The 18930-nt window shown below is 45.1% G+C and overlaps 1 protein-coding gene across 2 annotated transcripts in view; it reads right to left on the reverse strand.

Annotated features, from left to right (window-relative positions):
• Positions 1 to 2544, reverse strand: part of EPHX2 (epoxide hydrolase 2) — a 71836-nt gene extending 69292 nt beyond the window's left edge. Inside the window, exon 1 of one of the 2 annotated variants that reach the window (XM_036104426.2) lies at positions 2351 to 2544. In XM_036104426.2, the coding sequence (XP_035960319.1) occupies positions 2351 to 2448 (98 nt within the window). In that variant the 5' untranslated portion in view covers positions 2449 to 2544. The remainder of the gene's footprint in view (positions 1 to 2350) is intronic. The other variant, XM_036104428.2, reaches the window with a different exon arrangement.
• Between the last annotated feature and the right edge of the window lie 16386 nt (positions 2545 to 18930).

An 18930-nucleotide genomic window follows, 5' to 3' on the forward strand; every position in this document is an offset into this window, starting at 1 on the left:
TCTGTAAAAGTTAAGGGTGGCTCTAGATTCTGAGACGCCTTTTGGCTTGGCATGCTTGCAGACACCAGTCTTTTATAATATATAGTATAATAGGTTAGACAGCCTGTTGGCCTTTGGTATCACAAGAATTCTAGAATGGGGCATGTTCTGTATTGGTTTGATGTGATTTGAAATCCACTTGTTCTTGACAAAGGCTAATAAAGTGAAGCTGTTGTTAGTAGTTGTTTTGCTGGAGAGTGAGGTAAACTGTACTGAAACAGCATGTCACCATCTGGTCATCTGCTCCTTTGCCCTTGATACTCAGTAGCTCAATTGCTGAGGGCCTCTCTGGGTGTCTATCAATAAAAACATGAAGGAGCAATACCGAAAGTTTGAAAGGACCATCCAATGGGTGAGGGGACTCGGCCCATTAAACCAGCACTCTGAAGCCCTTGGGGCAATTAGCTTTTGCTTCAGTAAAGGCGACTCTACTCTTTCCAGAGCAGCCACCAGCTGGGGAATAAAGAGTACACTTCAGGGGCACCTGGGTGGCTTAGTCGTTAAGCGTCTGCCTTGGGCTCAGGTCATGATCCCAACGTCCTGGGATCGAGCCCCAGTCAGGTTCCCCGCTCAGCGGGGAGTCTGCTTCTCCCTCTCCCACTGCCCCTCCCCCCCAAGCTCGTGTGCTCTCTCTCTCACTCTCAAATAAATAAATAAAATCTTTAAAAAAATAAGTGAAAGTACATCTCAACTGAATTTGGGCTTTATTTCTTTCAGATCCCCCTTGACTGGACAATAATGGGATTAATCTATCCTTGTTTGGGAGTATGTTGTGTATGGGTTTATGAAGCGGCATTATCCTGTATGCTACAGGCTTGTGAAATACCCGTGGTGAATCTGGGTTAAAGAAATTGCTGCCAAAAGAAACAGTCTCTGAGCATTAATTTGCCATGAAACAAAACAAGACCGAACTCTCAAAGCTTCCACCCTGCTCCTTATTCTTGCCAGTAGTTTAGAATTTAGTCTTCCTTGGGTGTTGCCAGGGTGATCTATCTATCCTTCTTTCTTAAATGTTTTTTTTATTTGAGAGACAGAGAGTAAGAGAGCACATGAGAGCGGGGAGGGTCAGAGGGAGAAGCAGACTCCCCGCTGAGCAGGGAGCCCGATGCGGAACTCGATCCAGGATCAAAACCTGAGCCAAAGCCAAAGAAACAAAGCCACCCAGGCGCCCGTTTCTTAATTTTTTTAAATTATTTATTTGTTAGAGAGAGAGAGGGAGAGATTGCGAGAGCACAAGTGGGGAGAGGGGCAGAGGCACAGGGAGAAGCAGACTCCCCAATGAGCAGGGAGCTCCCTGCGGGGCTTGATCCCAGGACCTGAGCCAATGGAAGGCAGACGCTTAACCAAGTGAGCCACCCTGGCGCTCCCTTCTTAACTTTATAAACAAATATGCTTTCCTTCCTTCTGACTATAGAAGAAACATATGTTCATAAGCAGATAAACTGGAAAATGCAAAAAAGTAGAAAAATGAAGACAATCATTCATAATCTCATCTGGGATTAACAATCCCAAACATATTCTGGGATATTTCTTCCACACATTTTTCTACATGTAGCTTTCTTCCCCCCTATAATTGAAACCATGTTGTATAAATTGTTTTACATTCTGGTGGGTTTGTTTTTTTCAATTGTCATTAACAGGTTTTTTCGGATCTGAAAGCTCATCCTGTTTCCTGGTTTACTGGTGACGCTTCCTAGTTCATTTCTCAGGGATTAGGCTTTGGGGCTGTTTCTCTAGTTTGCTATTATAGTTAAGTAAACCCGCAAGGCACAGAACTTTTTTTTCTCTTCTCAACTTCCGCGCAGCTTTAAAGATTTTATTTATTTATTTGACAGAGAGAGACACAGCGAGAGAGGGAACACAAGCAGGGGGAGTGGGAGAGGGAGAAGCAGACTTCCCGCGGAGCAGGGAGCCCGATGCAGGACTCGATCCCAAGACCCTGGGATCATGACCCGAGCCAAAGGCAGACGCTGAACGACTGAGCCACCCAGGCGCCGTTTTAAAGACCCACTCCATTACACAGAATTAGGGGGAAGCGGTTAGCGCGGAGAGCAATTCCTCTCACTTTACGAAAAGAACCCAATATAGAGGGCAATTTTGGAGTCTTTAGAGAGATTTAATTACTTAGCATTTAGAAAGACAATGGGTCTAGTCGCATACATGGGTATTTTTAGGGCCGGGTAATTGTTTTAACCTTCGCAGGGCTCCCGCCCTGCAGCAATGTGAAGTGCCCAGAGGCAGCTTCTCAGCGGGGGCGCTCGCCCCCTGCGGCGCCGACCCTCCAGCTCCGGCCCGGCGCCGGCTCCCTTACCTGGGCAGCGCCGACTCCGCCGTGCGGTCCAACGCGTCGGCCACCGAGGGCAGCGCCAGGACTCCGTCCAGGTCGAACACGGCCGCACGCAGCGCCATGGCGACCCACCAGGCACAAAGCGCCCGGAGCTGCACGGAGGCCGGGAGCTGGATTGGAGCGGCTGGCCGCCGGGCCTCCCCTCGCACTGGTCCACCCGGGCCCCGCCCCGCCGCCGCCCCGCCCCGCCCCCTGGCCAGGTCCCGCAGGGGTGGCGACCCACGGGGTAAGCCCGGGCTCTATCTCCACCGCCTCCAGGCATCGAGTTCCCGGGCTTGAGTCCCCTGATGGCTGACCGCGTCACACGAATTTGCCAGACTTTCACTGGTCCGGGGGCAGACCTCAGGGTAGGGGTCTGAGAAAGAGCCAGGGGCCACAGATCCTTTAAAGTGTGTGTGTGTGTGTCCCTCTAAAGTGTAAGTGTGTGTGTGTGTGTGTGTGTGTGTGTGTCCAAAAGCTTCATTCAGTGTTTGGATCCTTACATGTTCCTTTCCGTTGGCATATCCACTAAACTAATAGCTTTGTTGCCCCTCCTTTTGGTGCGTATATTTACAGATGCCTCACCATCCTGACCACCCTCCCCTTGTCACACACTTATCTGTAAAGGCAAACTGTGTTTCAAGAATAAAATATGCTCCAGATACCGTATGTCAACTCAGAATACATCTACACCAATCTCTTGTTGGGATGAGGCTTAGAAGTAAATTTGGAGTACTTATTACCTGTTGGTACATTCTCCTTGTACTAATGCTGCCTAAAAATGTTCCAGCTTTGTTTTAAATCACAGATTCCACACTATTGGCTCCTTTGTTTCTGGACTTTGCTTAGGAGTGTCTCAGTTGTACTTGCCTGAGGATTGCTGGACTCCTCATGCCTGTAGTGTAGCTCTGTGAATTAAAACATGCTTTGGGCCTAGTGTCCCAGCTTGCCAGGAGCATGCCTCAAGATACAAACGCCAGAGACCTCTCTGTCGAATGTGTCATCTGTGAATTTATCCAAGATATTCTGCCCCATTTAGCTAGAAGAATGTTGTGAAAGATCATCAGATACCTTACTGAAATCAAGAGGTATTCATCTACAACATTCTTTGTATCTACCAATTATCAATCTGGAGAAGAAGAAAAATGAGTCCACTTTGGGTGTTTTGCTCAGGTGAACTATGACCATGCTTACGTCTCTTGCCTCCTACCCTCATCTGGGATCTGCCTGAGGCTGTTATTAGTGCTTTCTGAAATCCACCCCTACAAAGTAGGAAGTAGGAAGTATGTAGTCAACAATGCCAAATTTAGCAGAGGGAACTGGAAAAAGCCATTCGATTTTGGATTTGGATGACACTGGGCGACCTCCTTCAGAACACTTTTATTAGTGGTTTTGGAGATAGGAGCTAGATTACCTGGGTTTGAGAGAGGTAAAGAAGTGACTACAACAATCTCTCATGAAGTTGGTGATCTCAAAAGCAAAACTGAGCCTTAAAAAAATAATAATTAAATAAACAAATTGCAACATGGCTTGTAGAGTATGAACCCTCTTAAATTAAATCTCCAACTTAGACTTTCCTTTGGTCTCCAAACTTGCATATCCAACCTCCTACTCCACATCTCCTCTTGAATGTCCAACAGGTATCTCGAATTTATCATGACCAAAACAGAACTCTTGCTACATTCCCACCTCTCAAGCTTGTTCTCCCCAGTACGCTCCTAGTCTTACTCAATGGCACCCCATTCACTTAATTACTTAGCCCAAAGAACTTGGAGTTGCTTCTGGATTCCCCGTTCCCCTTTAAGCTGTGTGCTCTTGAACTCAGTCCCAGTGGTGTCCCGTTGATTAGGGCAGAGGTAATAGCTTCAGGTTCAGTGGTGTTTTTTGGCCGTCTTTCTTAAAGGCTTACCCGGGAGCTGACTCCTCCACTACTTTCAAAGGTTTTGTAGGTTCCTGATATCCCGTATTAAAGCTCTCTCTATTTAATAACTAGAGTGATTTCTGCTGCCTCACTGGTGTACCATTTAGGAATACATATCCGTATATGTTTGTAAACACAACAAAGCAAAGAGGAAGGACACATTGACAGAATTGGATTTTATAAATCCCCCTTTTGAGAGGGAAAGTAAGAAACACAGAACACGAGACCCCATTTTAAGATGGGGATCATTGCGGGTTAAGAGGAAACTATGAAGCTCCTACAGGGACCTTTGTTTATTCAGGGGCGGTTACACCGATAAAGTGATCTGGTCTGGAATATTTGTAATACCTTATGAGTTACAGAACTTCCTGGCTGAACTGCTTAGGCAAGGTTTAGCGGTCTCAATCCTTTTACTGTGCTCTGCTCTTTCTCATGGGTCACACTTCCCCTAGGTTTTCTGCCAGCCAACATAGAGGAAGGTTAGAGCTCACTCAGCTGGGCTCTGGAAACAGGGTATCTTTTTAAAATGTAAATCGCAACACTTTTGTCTGCTAATTTTAATATTTATAAAATGCATTTGAGGTGATAGCATGAAATCATAAAAACATGGAGAATGTGGTAGTGCAAATGCAGAAATTACACCTCATGCTAATCACTAGATTCGCAATGAACTCACATAAACTTCTATCTGGTTTTGTTTTGGATTTCCTGCCACTGCACCCTTTCCCACCACCTGCTAGACCTTGGTTTTCCAACCCTATTTTAAAACTCTATTTAATTCCTGCTGGTTGAGAAAGGATCTCACACTGCTGCCTCTCCTACTGTAGGTGTTTGAATCAAGCGAAATTAAAGTTGTCTCTGGTAGTTTTCTAAACCCACATTCCACCTGATGCTTTGTCTTTCTTTAGTGCAGCAAATGAGTTTCTTTAATTCATTCAGAAAATTATGTATTAAGCACTTTCTGGGCACTTGGGATTCATTGGAAAATACAACAGACAAAATTAGGGACAAAGAAGCTTCCATTGTAGTGGAATGATGAATTCAAGGAATTTCTAGTTGCTTCTGGGGCAATGAGAATGACATTAGTAATATTTATCGAGGCTACTTGTCATTTTTCTTAGTTGGTTTTTTGTTTTGACTGCCAAACATCTATAACCTCTTCCTATATTTGAGAAATTCTACTCTACAGTGGACATCTGTCGTTCAGAGATGCACAGTGTCCTTCAAACATCTATTTTGATAGTTCTCACATTTTGAGTTCTACCTTCGCAAGCTAGACTCCACAAACACCATTTTTCCTGGGCTTCCTTAATGCTGCTCATATGACTTGGGCTCTTCCCATCAACCTTCTGGCCTGAGATTTGGGTAACAAATGTACCAACAATGGCAAAGCAGACACATCTAGTTTTTCTGAAGAGGATAGTATGGAACTTCTCCAGTCTAGTCCTGGATACTTGATATGGATGCAGTGGCACAATGATGGCTTCGTAAAAATTGTACCATGGCATGGTTTGCTGTCACTACGTTGTTCTTGGCTGTGTAGTTTCCAAGCCTGCTTCTCTTGTCCTCCCTGAGATTCTGTGAGCCTGCCTTGAGCTAGGGTGAAGGTCTGTGAGTTAGGCTCAGCAAATCAGATGCACCCAGATAGCAGGAGCTGGTAAAGGGAAGAGGGACAGAGGAGAGGGTTTGGGTTGGCAGTTTGGGGACAGCAGCAGTATCCAGGGGTCCCAGCTGGCAGGAATGATGCAGGCCTCAGCATTCAGCAACAGGAACAGCGGTGTGTTCCCAAGGCTGGTTCTGGTGTGTGAATTTGGTGTTGGCCTTCTCTACTGCTGGTTTTCCAAGTTTGGTCCTCCAAGCTTCCTAAGAGCCTCACCAATAGCCTATCATTAAATATATTCTCTGCCTAAATCAGCCAGCATAGGCACCTCTCACCCCTTACCAATTCCCAAAACCCTTCTTACTGTGCCTTCTGGAACCTTCTGGAACTCACCATGCCCTCTGGAACTTCAGGGTCATTATCAGCAAGATCCACTCTTTTCCTCAACCTCTTTTCTATTCTCTTGCTCTTCTTGCTCGATCTCAAATGTGGCTCTCCTCTGAGGCACCTACTTTCCCTCTTCTCCCTTCCTCCCCTTGTGTGCCACTGACAGGGGGAGAGGGGGAAGACCTTTTTAGTCCTTATCGCTGCTCCCAAATCCTCCCTAAGACCCATAACATTAACCTCACCTCAGCCGATTGTACCACTCTGGACCCAACTACTCTACTACTCTTCCCTAGTCAGCTCTCTCTCCTGATCTCCTGGGAGACCAAAGGACACATTCCTTTCTCCCCTCAGTCTCCAATGCTTTCCATCCATCCTCGCTCTCGGCCAGTCTCTTTGCTTCCCATTTCACTGAGAAAATTGGAGCAATCAGAGAACTTCCACAAACTCCCACCTCTCTGTTGATTCATCTACCTGCACCTGTGCCTTCTCTCCAGCTACCCTGAACAGCTGCCTCTGCGCCTGCCTAAGGTTGACTCTTCCACTGAGGCACTGAATTTGGTACCCTTGTAGGCAGAAGGACAACTTCTCACTCCATCATCCATGATGTCCTCTCCTGGATCATCCCATTCACGTGCCAACTGTTATGGACTGGATGTATGTGTCTCCCCCCCCCCAGATCTGTATGTTGAAGCCCCAATCCCCAATATGATGGTATTTGGAGGTAGGGCTTTTGGGAGGAAATTGGGGTTAGATGATGTCATGTGGACGGGCCTCATGATGGGATTAGCGTCCTTATAAAAAAAGACACCAGAAAGCTTGCTCTCTTGTTCTGTGCAGACACAGAGAGGTCATGTAAGCACAAAGCAAGATGATGGCCACCTACATGCCAAGAGGCCTCAGAATGAAACCCCCTCTGCTGGCACCTTGATCTTGGACTTCCAGCCCACAGAACTGTGAGAGAGAAATTTCTGTACTTTAAGCCCCCCAGTCTTTGGTATTTTGTTATGGCAACTCAAGTAGACTAAGACACCAACAGTCTGTAACTTCACTTATTAAAAAAAAAAATGAATAAATCTATGGAGAGCCCACATTTCTCTCCCACTGCCATCTTATTTCCTTCTTTTCCAGCAAAAGTCTTTCAGAGTTGTTGAGGCTCATGGCCTTCTTGGCCCATTCTCCCCCAAACTCATTTGAATCATGCTTTTGTCTTTATCCTTTCCTTGAAAATCCTCTTCCTAGCATGACAGAAAACCTCTGCATTGCCAAATCTGTAGGTCATTCTATACCTTAACCATGTCTGATTTGGCATTAGCATTTGGCCTGATTGCTCATTCTTCTTCCTGATGACACTCTCTGTACTTGGCCTCTAGTACCCTCTCTTGCAGGGGGTGGTCTCACTTGCTCGGCAAACTGCTCTTGCTTGGTTTCCTCTGCTAGCTCCTCCTCATTTTCCTCATCTCTAAATTAAAGTCAGTCCTTGGACCCTTTCTTTTCTTTATTTACAACCGTTCTCTTGCTTATCTCAACTGGCCTTCTCTAAATTATTTGTCCCGCAGTCTTCCTCACATGGGACCCTCTGGCCATAGTCAGCTCCATGTAGCCCTTGCAGGGGCTTGCCAGGGGAATCTGGACAGGTGGCTCCACGCAGGCTCCCTGGGTGTCTGGTTTGTGTGTCAAAATGGCTGCAGAGACGTGATTGCCAGGCTGAGGCTGAAAGGTGCCCCCACCTGTGCTAGAAATTGCAGGAAACCTCTCTCTCATCCCCCTGCAATGTCCCTCTGGAGCTCTTCACTGAGAAAGCTTACTATTGTGTACACTTTAAAGAAGAAATGCTTTAAAAAGCATATATTGAAGGTACATTCAGAGAGGACAGGCAATAAATGGATAACTGACAAGATGGTTACAATCCAAGTTCAAAAGAATTTGATTTCAAAATCCTGTGATTTGCCTAATTATTGCATTGGTTTAATTCATAGCACTGATGGAAAAGAAGTGAGACTCTAAGAACCGGGAAGAGTCCCATGACAAAAACCAGGAAGCAGGGGAAGTTATTTTTCTTTCTCTAGCTGATGAACTTGTTCCTGCCTTAGCTGAAATTCCTACAACAGCCTCACCTGAAGGATTTATCACGGGCCAGGTAAGCCAACTTTCTACATGCCCCACCCTACCCCTCCTCATTGCCTCTGGACTTGAACCAGGTTTAGGTCCCCACATGTCTCAGCAGACAGGTTCCAGGGACAAACCTGGGAGGAGACACAAACCCACCCCAAAACAGCAGGATTCTGATCATTGATATTCACAATTTGGTGATCATGCATAAAGATGGATTATCAGGGGCAACTGGGGGCTCAGTAGGTTCAGCATCTGCCTTCAGCTCAGGTCATGATCTCAGGGTCCTGGGATAGAGCCCCATGTCGGTCTCCCTGCTCAGTGGGGAGTCCGCTTCTCCCTTTTCCTCTTCCCCCCCACCCCACTTATACTCGCTCTCTCTTTCTCAGATAAATAAATAAAATCTTAAAAAAAAAAAAAATTAACCATCACAGGGTGGTATTCACAGTTTGTTCAATGGCAGCCCATGCAAAGTTTCTATGAGACACCAGAAATTAGTATAGTGGAAGGGAAGACTTGTCGAAACAGAAATGTTGGAATGGATTTTTTTTTATGTATGACCTTCTTCCTAACGTGAGAGAGCTCATGAGACACTCCTCCAAGGCTTTGAGAAAAACACTGGTGTGGGAGGACTATTATCTTGATTATAGGAGCCGTGGGAAGTGGTTTGACCTTGACAAGTGGTGACAAGACTTGAGTTAAGAAAACTTCTCAGTACGTGGCACATCATTGTCAGTCTTGAGAGGAAGAACCAAGATGAAGCCTCTATAACAAAGTAATAAATAAAATCCATAACATGTCTCTGGGAGAATCCTAAGGGTTAGAACCACCATCAAAGACCAGAATTATGCAGACTTTTGATTACCAGACTTTTGATTACCACCAAACTTTACCTAAGATGGATGCATCTTGCAGAGTGTCAATTCATCGTTGTAAACTTAATTAGGTGATTCTAATGGCAGATGCCATTCCCTATGTGATCCCTACTGCTGCCATTGCCAAATTCCCAGCTCCCCAGCAGCAGTGACGAATCCCAAGCTCTAGATAGGGTGCCTGAGCCCAGAGGCTCAAATTAGCCAGCTGGTGGCAACCTGATTACAATGAACTCCTTCCATAATGGAGGGGGTAGCAATTTATCTTTTATGGGATAGATGCTTCTTCTGGAGAATGGGTGAAGGGGAAAGCTGTAAATACCAACTCTAACCTAATGATCTTTTATAACAATGAGGGCTGTACCAGCCAATATTTTCTTCCTTACTTGGTTAATTTATTTCATTTTCTGCCCACCCCATTACTTTATACGCAGTATGCTTTTGATGAACTTTATGATTTACTCCATAGGAGACAGAATTTCAAGATGGCATTGTGTCAGGATGAGAGCAAGTTTGGGCATTGCTCAGAAAGGCTAGATATAGAGTTGGAGGGAGTAACTGATGAGCCCTAGGGATACGGGCACTTTTATTTCTGTGAGGAATGGCTGCCTCATGTTAGTGCTCTAAATGTGTTTTCTTAGATTCTGTGTTTGTCTAGTTGGCAACGACTACTGATGAGGCCAAACTAATGGCCACACTTGTTCACATCATCCCTGTGATCCTGTTTCCACTGAGGCACAAAAATCATATTACAAACCCTCCAAACAGTCCTGAGTCAACATCTCCAACCACTTCCTTTATCTCTCGCACACCAAGCCAACATTACCCTGCACAAAAGCACCCGACAGCCAGGTACTGGACAACTAGAGACTGTCCCTATACCCACAGCCTGCCAAAATTGCTCAAACCATCCAATTCTAAGCTGCTTACCCTGGCCTGCCTTGCCTCTCTTGCAGAAACTCCAATAAATACTCTGGGCCATGGGGACGCCTGGGTGGCTCAGTTGGTTGGGTGTCTGCCTTCAGCTCAGGTCATGATCCCAGGGTCCTGGGATCAAGCCCCAAATTGGGCTCCCTGCTCAGAGTCTCAGCTCTCCCTCTGCCTGCCACTCCCCCTGCTTGTGCTCTCTCTCTCTCTCTGACAAATAAATTAAAATCTTAAAAAAAAAAATGCTCTGGGCTATGCTTTCTCCTTTGCCTTTTCTGCCCCCTGGCTGAGCCCTGGTGCTTCCCTGTGTGGCCCTGTGTGGCACACTGTGATTATTTCCAGGGATCTGTGAGTATAAACTTCTTCCTTCACGACAATCATTCTTGTGTCTGCATGTTTTGCCATACCGAATTAAAACAAATTCCGGGGACAACTTTTTGAACATTAGATGTAAGCATTCTTTTTTTGAAGTGTAATTGTGGAAAGTTGGGTGTGCACTGATGTTAGGAGCCAAAAAGCTGGATTTGGGGGAGCTTTCCAGCATTTAAAACTCCTATCAAATATTTTGGGAATATTCTCACCTTGAAGGTGGCAGGGCCCACTTTCCACAAGGAGCTCAAAACCCCAGATTCCTGCTTCCTCAACATTCCTTGCACCTCGTTCATAGGCACATGCTTAATCAGATGCATCTGTCCCCCCTGCTGTGTTGGGGGTTAGTGACACAAAGAAGCAGGGACAGGGGAGGATTAATTCTGGCAGCAGCAGGAGAGGCTTGTTTCCACAGATAGCAGTGACAGCAGTCCTAGCGACAGACGTTGCGAGGCTTTGCATCCAGTCCCACAGCAGCACAAGGCCCATCATGCAGGTGAATGGCTTGTGAGCTCGGCTCTGGTCTGGCTGATGTTTCCCTTGTTCTCACCTGTGCCCTGAGCAGGTTCTCCAGCTTTCTAAGTGCTCCTATGAACTACCCATTGTCCTTTAATAAAATCCATTTCTGCTTAAATTCATTAATAGGTTTTTATTACTTGCAGCCAAGAACCCTAGTTGATATAAGCTATGATTCTTTCCTTCCTTACACACACACACACACCCCTCCATATGCAAGTACATGTGGTGAAATATTAACATTTGTTAATTATGGGCAGTGAGAATATAGGTGTTTAGTGAATTCTTTTGTATTTCATGTCTTTTAATTTTCTTAGAAGATAATACTAGCAATCATGTACATATGTATAAATGTATATATATACTTATACACATACATGTCCCATATATTTACACACACATATATATAGCATGCATTATTTCACTATCCTAAGCCCTTTATTTATGCTAACTCATTCACTCTTAACATCCAGCCTGTGAAGTGGGAACCAATATTCACATCCTCATTTTACGTATAAGGAAATTGAGGCACAGAAAGCTCTAGAAACCTATCAAAAACTATACAGCTTTGTTTTTTTGAAGTATATTTGACACATAGTATTATATTGGTTTTAGGTGAACCACATAATGATTTGACCATTATATACATTATAAAGTACTCACCACAATAAGTGTAGTTACCATCTGTCACCATAAAAGGTATTACAAAATTATTGACTATATGCCCTATGCTGTACCTGTGACTTACTTATTTTATCTCTGGAAGTTTGTACCTCTTAATGCCATTCACCTATTTTGCCCATCCCCCATCCCACCCCTCCATCAACCACCAGTTTCTTCTCTGTATTTATGAGTCTGTTTTGTTTTCTGTTTGCTTGTTCGTCTGTTTTGTTTTTTAGATTCCACATATAAGTGTAATCGTATGGTGTTTGTCTTTCTCTGTCTGACTTATTTCACTTAGCATAATACCCTCTAGCTCCATCGATGTTGTGAATGGCGAGATTTCATTCATTTTTATGGCTGAGTAATATTCCATCGTATGTATATATCACATCTTCTTTACCCATTTATCCGTTAATGGACACTGAGATTGCTTCCATTTCTTGGCTATTGTAAATAATGCTGCATAGGGGGGCATGTATCTTCTCCAATTAGTGTTTTCGGTTTTTTCCCATAAATACCCAGAAGTAGAATTGCTGGGTTGTAAGGTATTTCTATTTTTAATTTTTTGAGGAAACTCCATACTCTTTTTCACAGTGGCTGCACCAATTTACATTCTCACCAACAGTGCACAAGGTTTCTGTTTTCTCCACATCCACACCAACACTTGTTATTTCTTGTCTTTTTGATTCTAGCCATTCTGACTGGTGTGAGGTGGTATCTCACTGTGGCTTTGATTTGCATTTCCCTGATGACGAGTGATATTGAGCATCTTTGTTGGCCATTTATATGTCTTCTTTGAAAATATTTCTATTTGATTCCTCTGCCTATTTTTAATCAGATTATTTGTGGGGTTTTTGGGGTTTTTTTTTTGCTATTAGCTGTATGAGTTCTTTATATATCTTGGATACCCTTATCAGATATATCATTTGTAAATATCTTCTCTCATTCAGTAGGTTGCCTTTTCATTTTGTTGATGGTTTCCTTCACTGTGCAAAAACCCACACAGCTTTTAAGGAGCAAATAACCTGGAGGTTATTTAGGGCCCTTTGTGTTTTGTTTTTTTTTTTAAGATTTTATTTACCTCTTTGTCAGAGAGAGAGAGAGAGAGAGCGCACAAGCAAGGGGAGTGGCAGGCAGAGGGAGAAGCAGATTCCCTGCTGAGCAGAGAGCCTGACGTGGGGCTCAATCCCAGGACCCTGGGAACATGACCTGAGCCAAAGGTAGACACTTAACCGACTGAGCCACCCAGGACCCCCTAGGGCCCTTTGTTTTTAAACAAAATAAGGGAGATGAGATAACAAGTGGCTTGAGGGGGAGGCAGACCTCGAAGCATGTTTTTAGGATGGAGGATGAGCTTATTTATGGGCTGAGGAAAAGGTTCCAGCAGGAGGAGCGGTGAAGATAGGAAAAACCCTGGGGATATTTAATAGATGGGGACTCCATCAAGATCACAGGGGCCAAGCTTCCCTGTGCAGGAAGGAGAGGAGGAGGACAACACTCCTGGTGAGAGAAGGAGGCAAGTGTTGGTTTACAGTTTGGAGGATGACCTTGACCTCGCTTCTCTGGGGAATTGAAGGCAAAGTCACAGGGCAGGGAGGCTGAGGAGGTGACAGGCAAGCTGCAGCCAAACCAGCTGGCAGCATGAGGGAGCCGATGGTCCTGCAGACAGCAAGCCGGGGGGAGAGAGGTTTTCCTCCAGAGGAGAAGGGGAAGGAGAGATCATAGGCTGGCTGAATGAGGGCTCTGTCCTCAGTCCTATTCTACTTGCAATTATACTGCTCTCTTGACACCCAGACCCAGGACCCAGGACCCAGGACCCAGGACCCAGGAGATCTCCCACCTGTGAGGTCTGGGGGTCCAGGCAGTGATCCCAGAACACAGGATCCTTCGGAGCAAAGAGAGAAGCATCTTAATAACTGGACAGAGGGAAAGCAAATCTGTTGTCTGTCTCCCACTGGACACAGACTGAATAGTCACAGGCTCCTCCTTCTCCCCTCCAGAGAGGGTGTGTGTGTGTGTGTGTGTGCGTTAGAGAGGGAGAGAGAGAGAGAATGAGAGCATGAGTCTGTGTGCTGGTCAAGTCAGCAGTCCCTCCTGTGGACTGGCTTTGGCTGTTACCTGCAGAAGCCTTTGTGCCAGGCTCTTTATGACGCCCTCCCCCTTAGCACCTGCAGGAAGGCTCTCTGGCCGCCAGAGCTGGGAGCCCCAGGCAAACCGACCAGCCGGCAGAACTTGCCCAGCCCTCTCCAGGAAGCCAACTTGACTCTCAGAGTCAGGTCGCCCTCATCCGCCATGGCGTGTCCTGCTCCAGCATCAGGGTGACCATAAAATGAAGTCACCCCGCTCTGCTTTGCACCTGCTTTTCCATTTGGGGGGGACTTTTGTCGGCTGACCAGGACTTCCGATCCAGGCTGGTTCCGTGTTCTCTCGAAGGCCTTTCTTCTTCTGTCGCCACAGGTAAGAAAGGTGCCTCCAAAGCTTGCATCAGGGGATTTGGGGGTAGGGGCATTGTGGGGGTGGGAACAAGGGGGATATTGGCAGATTAGTGGCTTCTGGGTACTTTGGGAAGGGAGTATGTCAGAATGCTGGAAGTCACCTGCTCCTAGAAGAATTTTCATCTTCTGGTTGTCCCTGCGAGGGCTGTTCAAAGGCCAGTGATAGTCAACCCCTTCTACTGGGGTAGCTCAGTCTCAGGAGTTAGTGGCATTCCTATATCAAATCTGCTTCTGTGTACTATTCCTTCATTTATTTACTCATGAAGTAAATATTCTATATCTTTTAGTAAAGACTAATAGACATCAATGGTATTCACTGACTTGGAAGGTAGCAAGTTCTTCATTGCCGGGGTTTTTCTGAGGCTGGAATTTGTCAGAGAGGTTTCCTACATCAGCTGATGTGCTAATCCAGACGACCTTTAAGATTCCTTCTGACCTTGAGATATTAGGCTTCTGTGATTGAGCAGGGTATGGAGCAGAGCAGATATACAAGCTAGAAATATGGTCTCTCTCCCCTAAGCACCTGGCATGAAATTATTTGGAAGAAGAAACAGTATCATTTCCTCTAATCAAGGGGCTTTCTTTGGGGTATTGACAGTTGGGGAAGAGCTGGGACTCTCATGTGGGGGGGCGGGGTGCTGGATGGCAGAGAGGAGCTGGTGGAATCTAAGCAGGCTTCCTGGAGAAGGTGATGTTTGTGAAAAGAATAGAAAGTGGACCTGGTGGGCGGGAAGCCGAAAATCAGCTGCAGTAGGAAGATGGACAAAGAGGCCAAATTACCTTGACTTCAGGGAACCAGGACTCAGGAGGTCGGCGTGGGGGTGGGGGGTGGTCTGGTCATCCAAGTGCGTCAGCAGCGATAGTGGGGATCTTGGTGTCTGAGCCTTTTACATACATAGTGTCCTTTATGTAGATTTCCCTGTAAGTCCCATTCACCCAGACCCATTTTACAAGCAGGGACATCACCCCACAGCCATCCCCTCCCCCAAAGCTGCCAATCCAGCCGCTTAAAGGATCAAAGGGTCCAGGGCTCTTTCTCTTTTAATATCTTTCTTAGGCAGAAGGTAACTCCAATTACTGTCAATTACCTGGGATAATTCTCCTTTGGTTTCCAGTGACAAAGTAATGAAATTATCTTCGTGGGCTGATTACAAAGGATGCAAATTTGACGGTTCTTGTAGGACTATATCCTCTAGGATCGATTGACTTATTTGCACATTCTTCCGGAGGGTCCAACAGATCTCTGGTTGGTTCTTTATATGATGCAATTTCAGCATGCCTGGATTTCTTTTTTTTTTCTCCTATTGCCACTAATGGGGAAAAAAATCTTTTATTTAGTGCACTTGGTTGAAAGGTGAAACAGGTCATAGCCTTGAGATTTGTGGCCATGGTAGGGGTTGGAAGGAGGAGTGAATGAATCTGCATATAGTGGAAACTCCTTGAACCCTGGATCCAGGCAAACATGGCTGTGGGGTGGGACACCTTTCTCTTCTCACCACCCATCTGCCACAGATCTCAGTCCTGACAGTGGCTCAGCAGTGACAGTCAATAGAGCGAGGATCTGCAAATGTAAGTATAGGCATGAGTTGCCCATACAAATTACCCTTCTAGTTAGTGGCACTGGGTAGCACTTTACCAGATTATAGTTTAGAAACTGAAGACCTGAGTTTGAATCCCAACTGTATCGATTTTGAACTATACATCCCTGAGCAAATCTTTTCTGAGCATCAGTATTTCTTTTATTTATATAAAAGAGATAATAAAATCTCTCCCCCTTCCCCTTCTAGAGGTGATATGAGGCTCAAATGAGGTCAAAGGTGTGAAAGAGGAGGTGGAAAGATGAATGAGTAAAGAGAAGAATAAATAATAAGATTATGGAAGAAGTGTTCAATGTCATCTTGCTCCGTAAACTAAGCCGTAAGCCTGGGTCTCCATAGATTCTTCCAGAACCCTCTTCCTCTCCTGGGCACCATTCATGGGTGACCCGACATACCTAGAACACACAGAGCAAACCCCTGTTATAAGGGCTGTGCTTGGGGCTGAGATAACAGGTGAATGAGACACAGTTTGCGTCCACAAGGAGCTCACAGTAGTGACTTCTGCTTCTCTTCCCAAGCCCCTGTCAAGTTTTGTCTCAACTTCGGAGCCCATTGTAGGAGTTCAGTGCTAGGATCTATTTCCTGTTCTCTTTTTTGTCTCAGCCCTAAGGTGATTCCCAGGAACACAGCTGACTCTTTTTTCTTTTTTTTTTTTGATGAGTTTTGAGTATTTATTACCTGTTTTTCTTCCCCAAGTATTTTTTTATTGTGGCAAAATGTGCGTAATTTACTGTTTTAAGCATGTTTAAGTGTACGGTTCAGTGTCATGAAGAACATTGACTTCATTGTGCAATCATCATCACCATACATCTCCACAGCTTTCCATCTTCCCCAACTGAAACTCTGCCCCCATTAAACACTAGCTCCCCACTCCCTGCCTCTTCCCAGCTGCTCTATCAATTTCACTACCCTAGGTAGTCAAATAAGTGAATCATACGATATTTGTCCTTTGGCGTTTGGCTTATTTCACTTAGCATAATGTTTTTAAGGTTCATCCATGTCCATAGACATGTCGGATTTTTTTTCTTTTTTAAGGCTAAATAATACTTCACTGTATGTATACAACACATTCGCTTATCCATCCGTCCACAGATGGACATTTGGGTTGCTTCCACATTTTTCACAGATGACTTTGATGACTTGCGCTCCACTCAGAAGGAGGAATGGAGTCTTTTTTTTTATTTTTTAATTTAAATTTTAGGTAGTTAACAGTACAATGTTGGTTTCTGGGGTAGAATTCAGTGATTCATCACTTACATACAACACCCAGTACTAGAGGAATGGAGTCTTAAATCTACACATATTTTGGGGATGAAAGTCGCTTCCCCACCCCCTACCATGAGATGGGGGGAGGGCACATAAAACACCCAGCAGACGTCACCACCCAATTCAAAGTACTTTATAACATTCAATAGCTAGTACATACTTATGGTAGGAAATTTGGAAAATATAGCAAAATGTCAAAAAGAAGTAAAAATTACCTCTAATTTCTGTACCCGGAGATAACACAGGTGATCTGTATATACACAGAAAAAAAGATTGGAAAAGAGCAATTTGGTTGTCTTAGTCTGCGGGGATGCTGTAACAAAAACACCACAGAGTGGGTGGCTTATAAACAACAGACATTTATTTCTCACAGTTTTGGAGCCTGGAAAGTCCAAGACCAAGGTGCTGGCAGATTCAGTGTCTGATAGGAATCTGCTTCCAGGTTCATAGATGATGCTTTCTTGCTGTGTCCTCACATGGTGGAAGGAGAGAGAGGGCACTCTGGGATCTCTTTTGTAAAAGCACTGATCCCATTCATGAGGGCACCACCCTTTTCTCCTACTCCCCCTGTTACAAAACATTCAACACTTCACTCCTATCTTTGACTTCAGCGTCCTTCTCGCCAGTGGAACCATATCCATGTTCTGGCCTTCATCATTGTCTGAAAAGTTGGCTATTTATTTATTTTTTTTACTAATCCACAAGGTGTCTATTTATTTATTTATTTATTTTTTAATTTTTTTATTGTTATGTTAATCCCCATACATTACATCATTAGTTTTGGATATAGTGTTCCATGATTCATTGTTTGTGCATAACACCCAGTGCTCCATGCAGAATGTGCCCTCCTCAATACCCATCACCAGGCTAACCCATCCTCCCAACCCCCTCTATTTATTTTTTTAATAACAGCTCTTTTGAAATATAGTGCTCATTACTATAAAATTCATCCTTTGAAAATGTTCATTTTGGTGAATTTTAGTATATTCGCAGAGTTGTACAACGAACACCGCTACATCACTGCAGAACATTTTGAGTACCCCAAAAGGAAACCCCGTACCATTAGCGATCACTCCCTCTTCTCCCTTCCCCCCATCTCCCCCCCCAACAACCGTTAATCTGCTCTCTGCCCCCACAGATTTACCTATTCTGGATATTTCATATATATCGAATCCCACAATGTGTAGTTTTTGTGTGTCTGGCATCTTTCATTTTGCATGTTTTCAGGGTTCATCCATGCTGTAGCAGGTGTCAGCACTTTGTTCCTTTTTATGACCTAGGCTTCCATCGTATGAACATACCGTCTGTTGTGTGTGTGTTCATCAGCTGACCGGCATTTGGGGGCTTCCACATTTGGGCTATTGTGAATAGCACCTGCATTCTTCTATTGACCACCCTCTCTGGTATGATCATCTCTCTTGTAGAGATGTAGCGCTGAGGCCAGAACGAAAGGGACTTCATTCCCACCTGGCACCCCCTCAGCGGGTCAGGGGAGAGTGACCGGTTGACACCAGAGGAAGAGAAGATGTTAGTTCCTCAGTGAAGCCAGGGAGAGCCCAAAGCCCTCAACTCCTGGGAGGCCTGTTTGCTCACCTTTCTCGGCTCTGTAAAGTGTGAGGAACAAAAGCACATGTATGTCAAGGACGCACGATCCCAAGACCCTTTCCGTGGCTTGCTCAGGTTCCACAGTGAGAGGGGCTGTGTGGAATCCAGTGGGAGCTCTGCCATGTCAGCACCTGGAAGCCTTCCTGGGGAAGCAGGTCCGAGCCTCCTGCCACAGCACAGCCCTGTCCTGCCCTCCTTCTGATGTCCAGGGGAAGCCAGCCCCCGTCCTCTGAAGCC

The sequence above is a fragment of the Halichoerus grypus genome, chromosome 3, assembly GCF_964656455.1.
Source record: "Halichoerus grypus chromosome 3, mHalGry1.hap1.1, whole genome shotgun sequence".
Taxonomy (NCBI): domain Eukaryota; kingdom Metazoa; phylum Chordata; class Mammalia; order Carnivora; family Phocidae; genus Halichoerus; species Halichoerus grypus.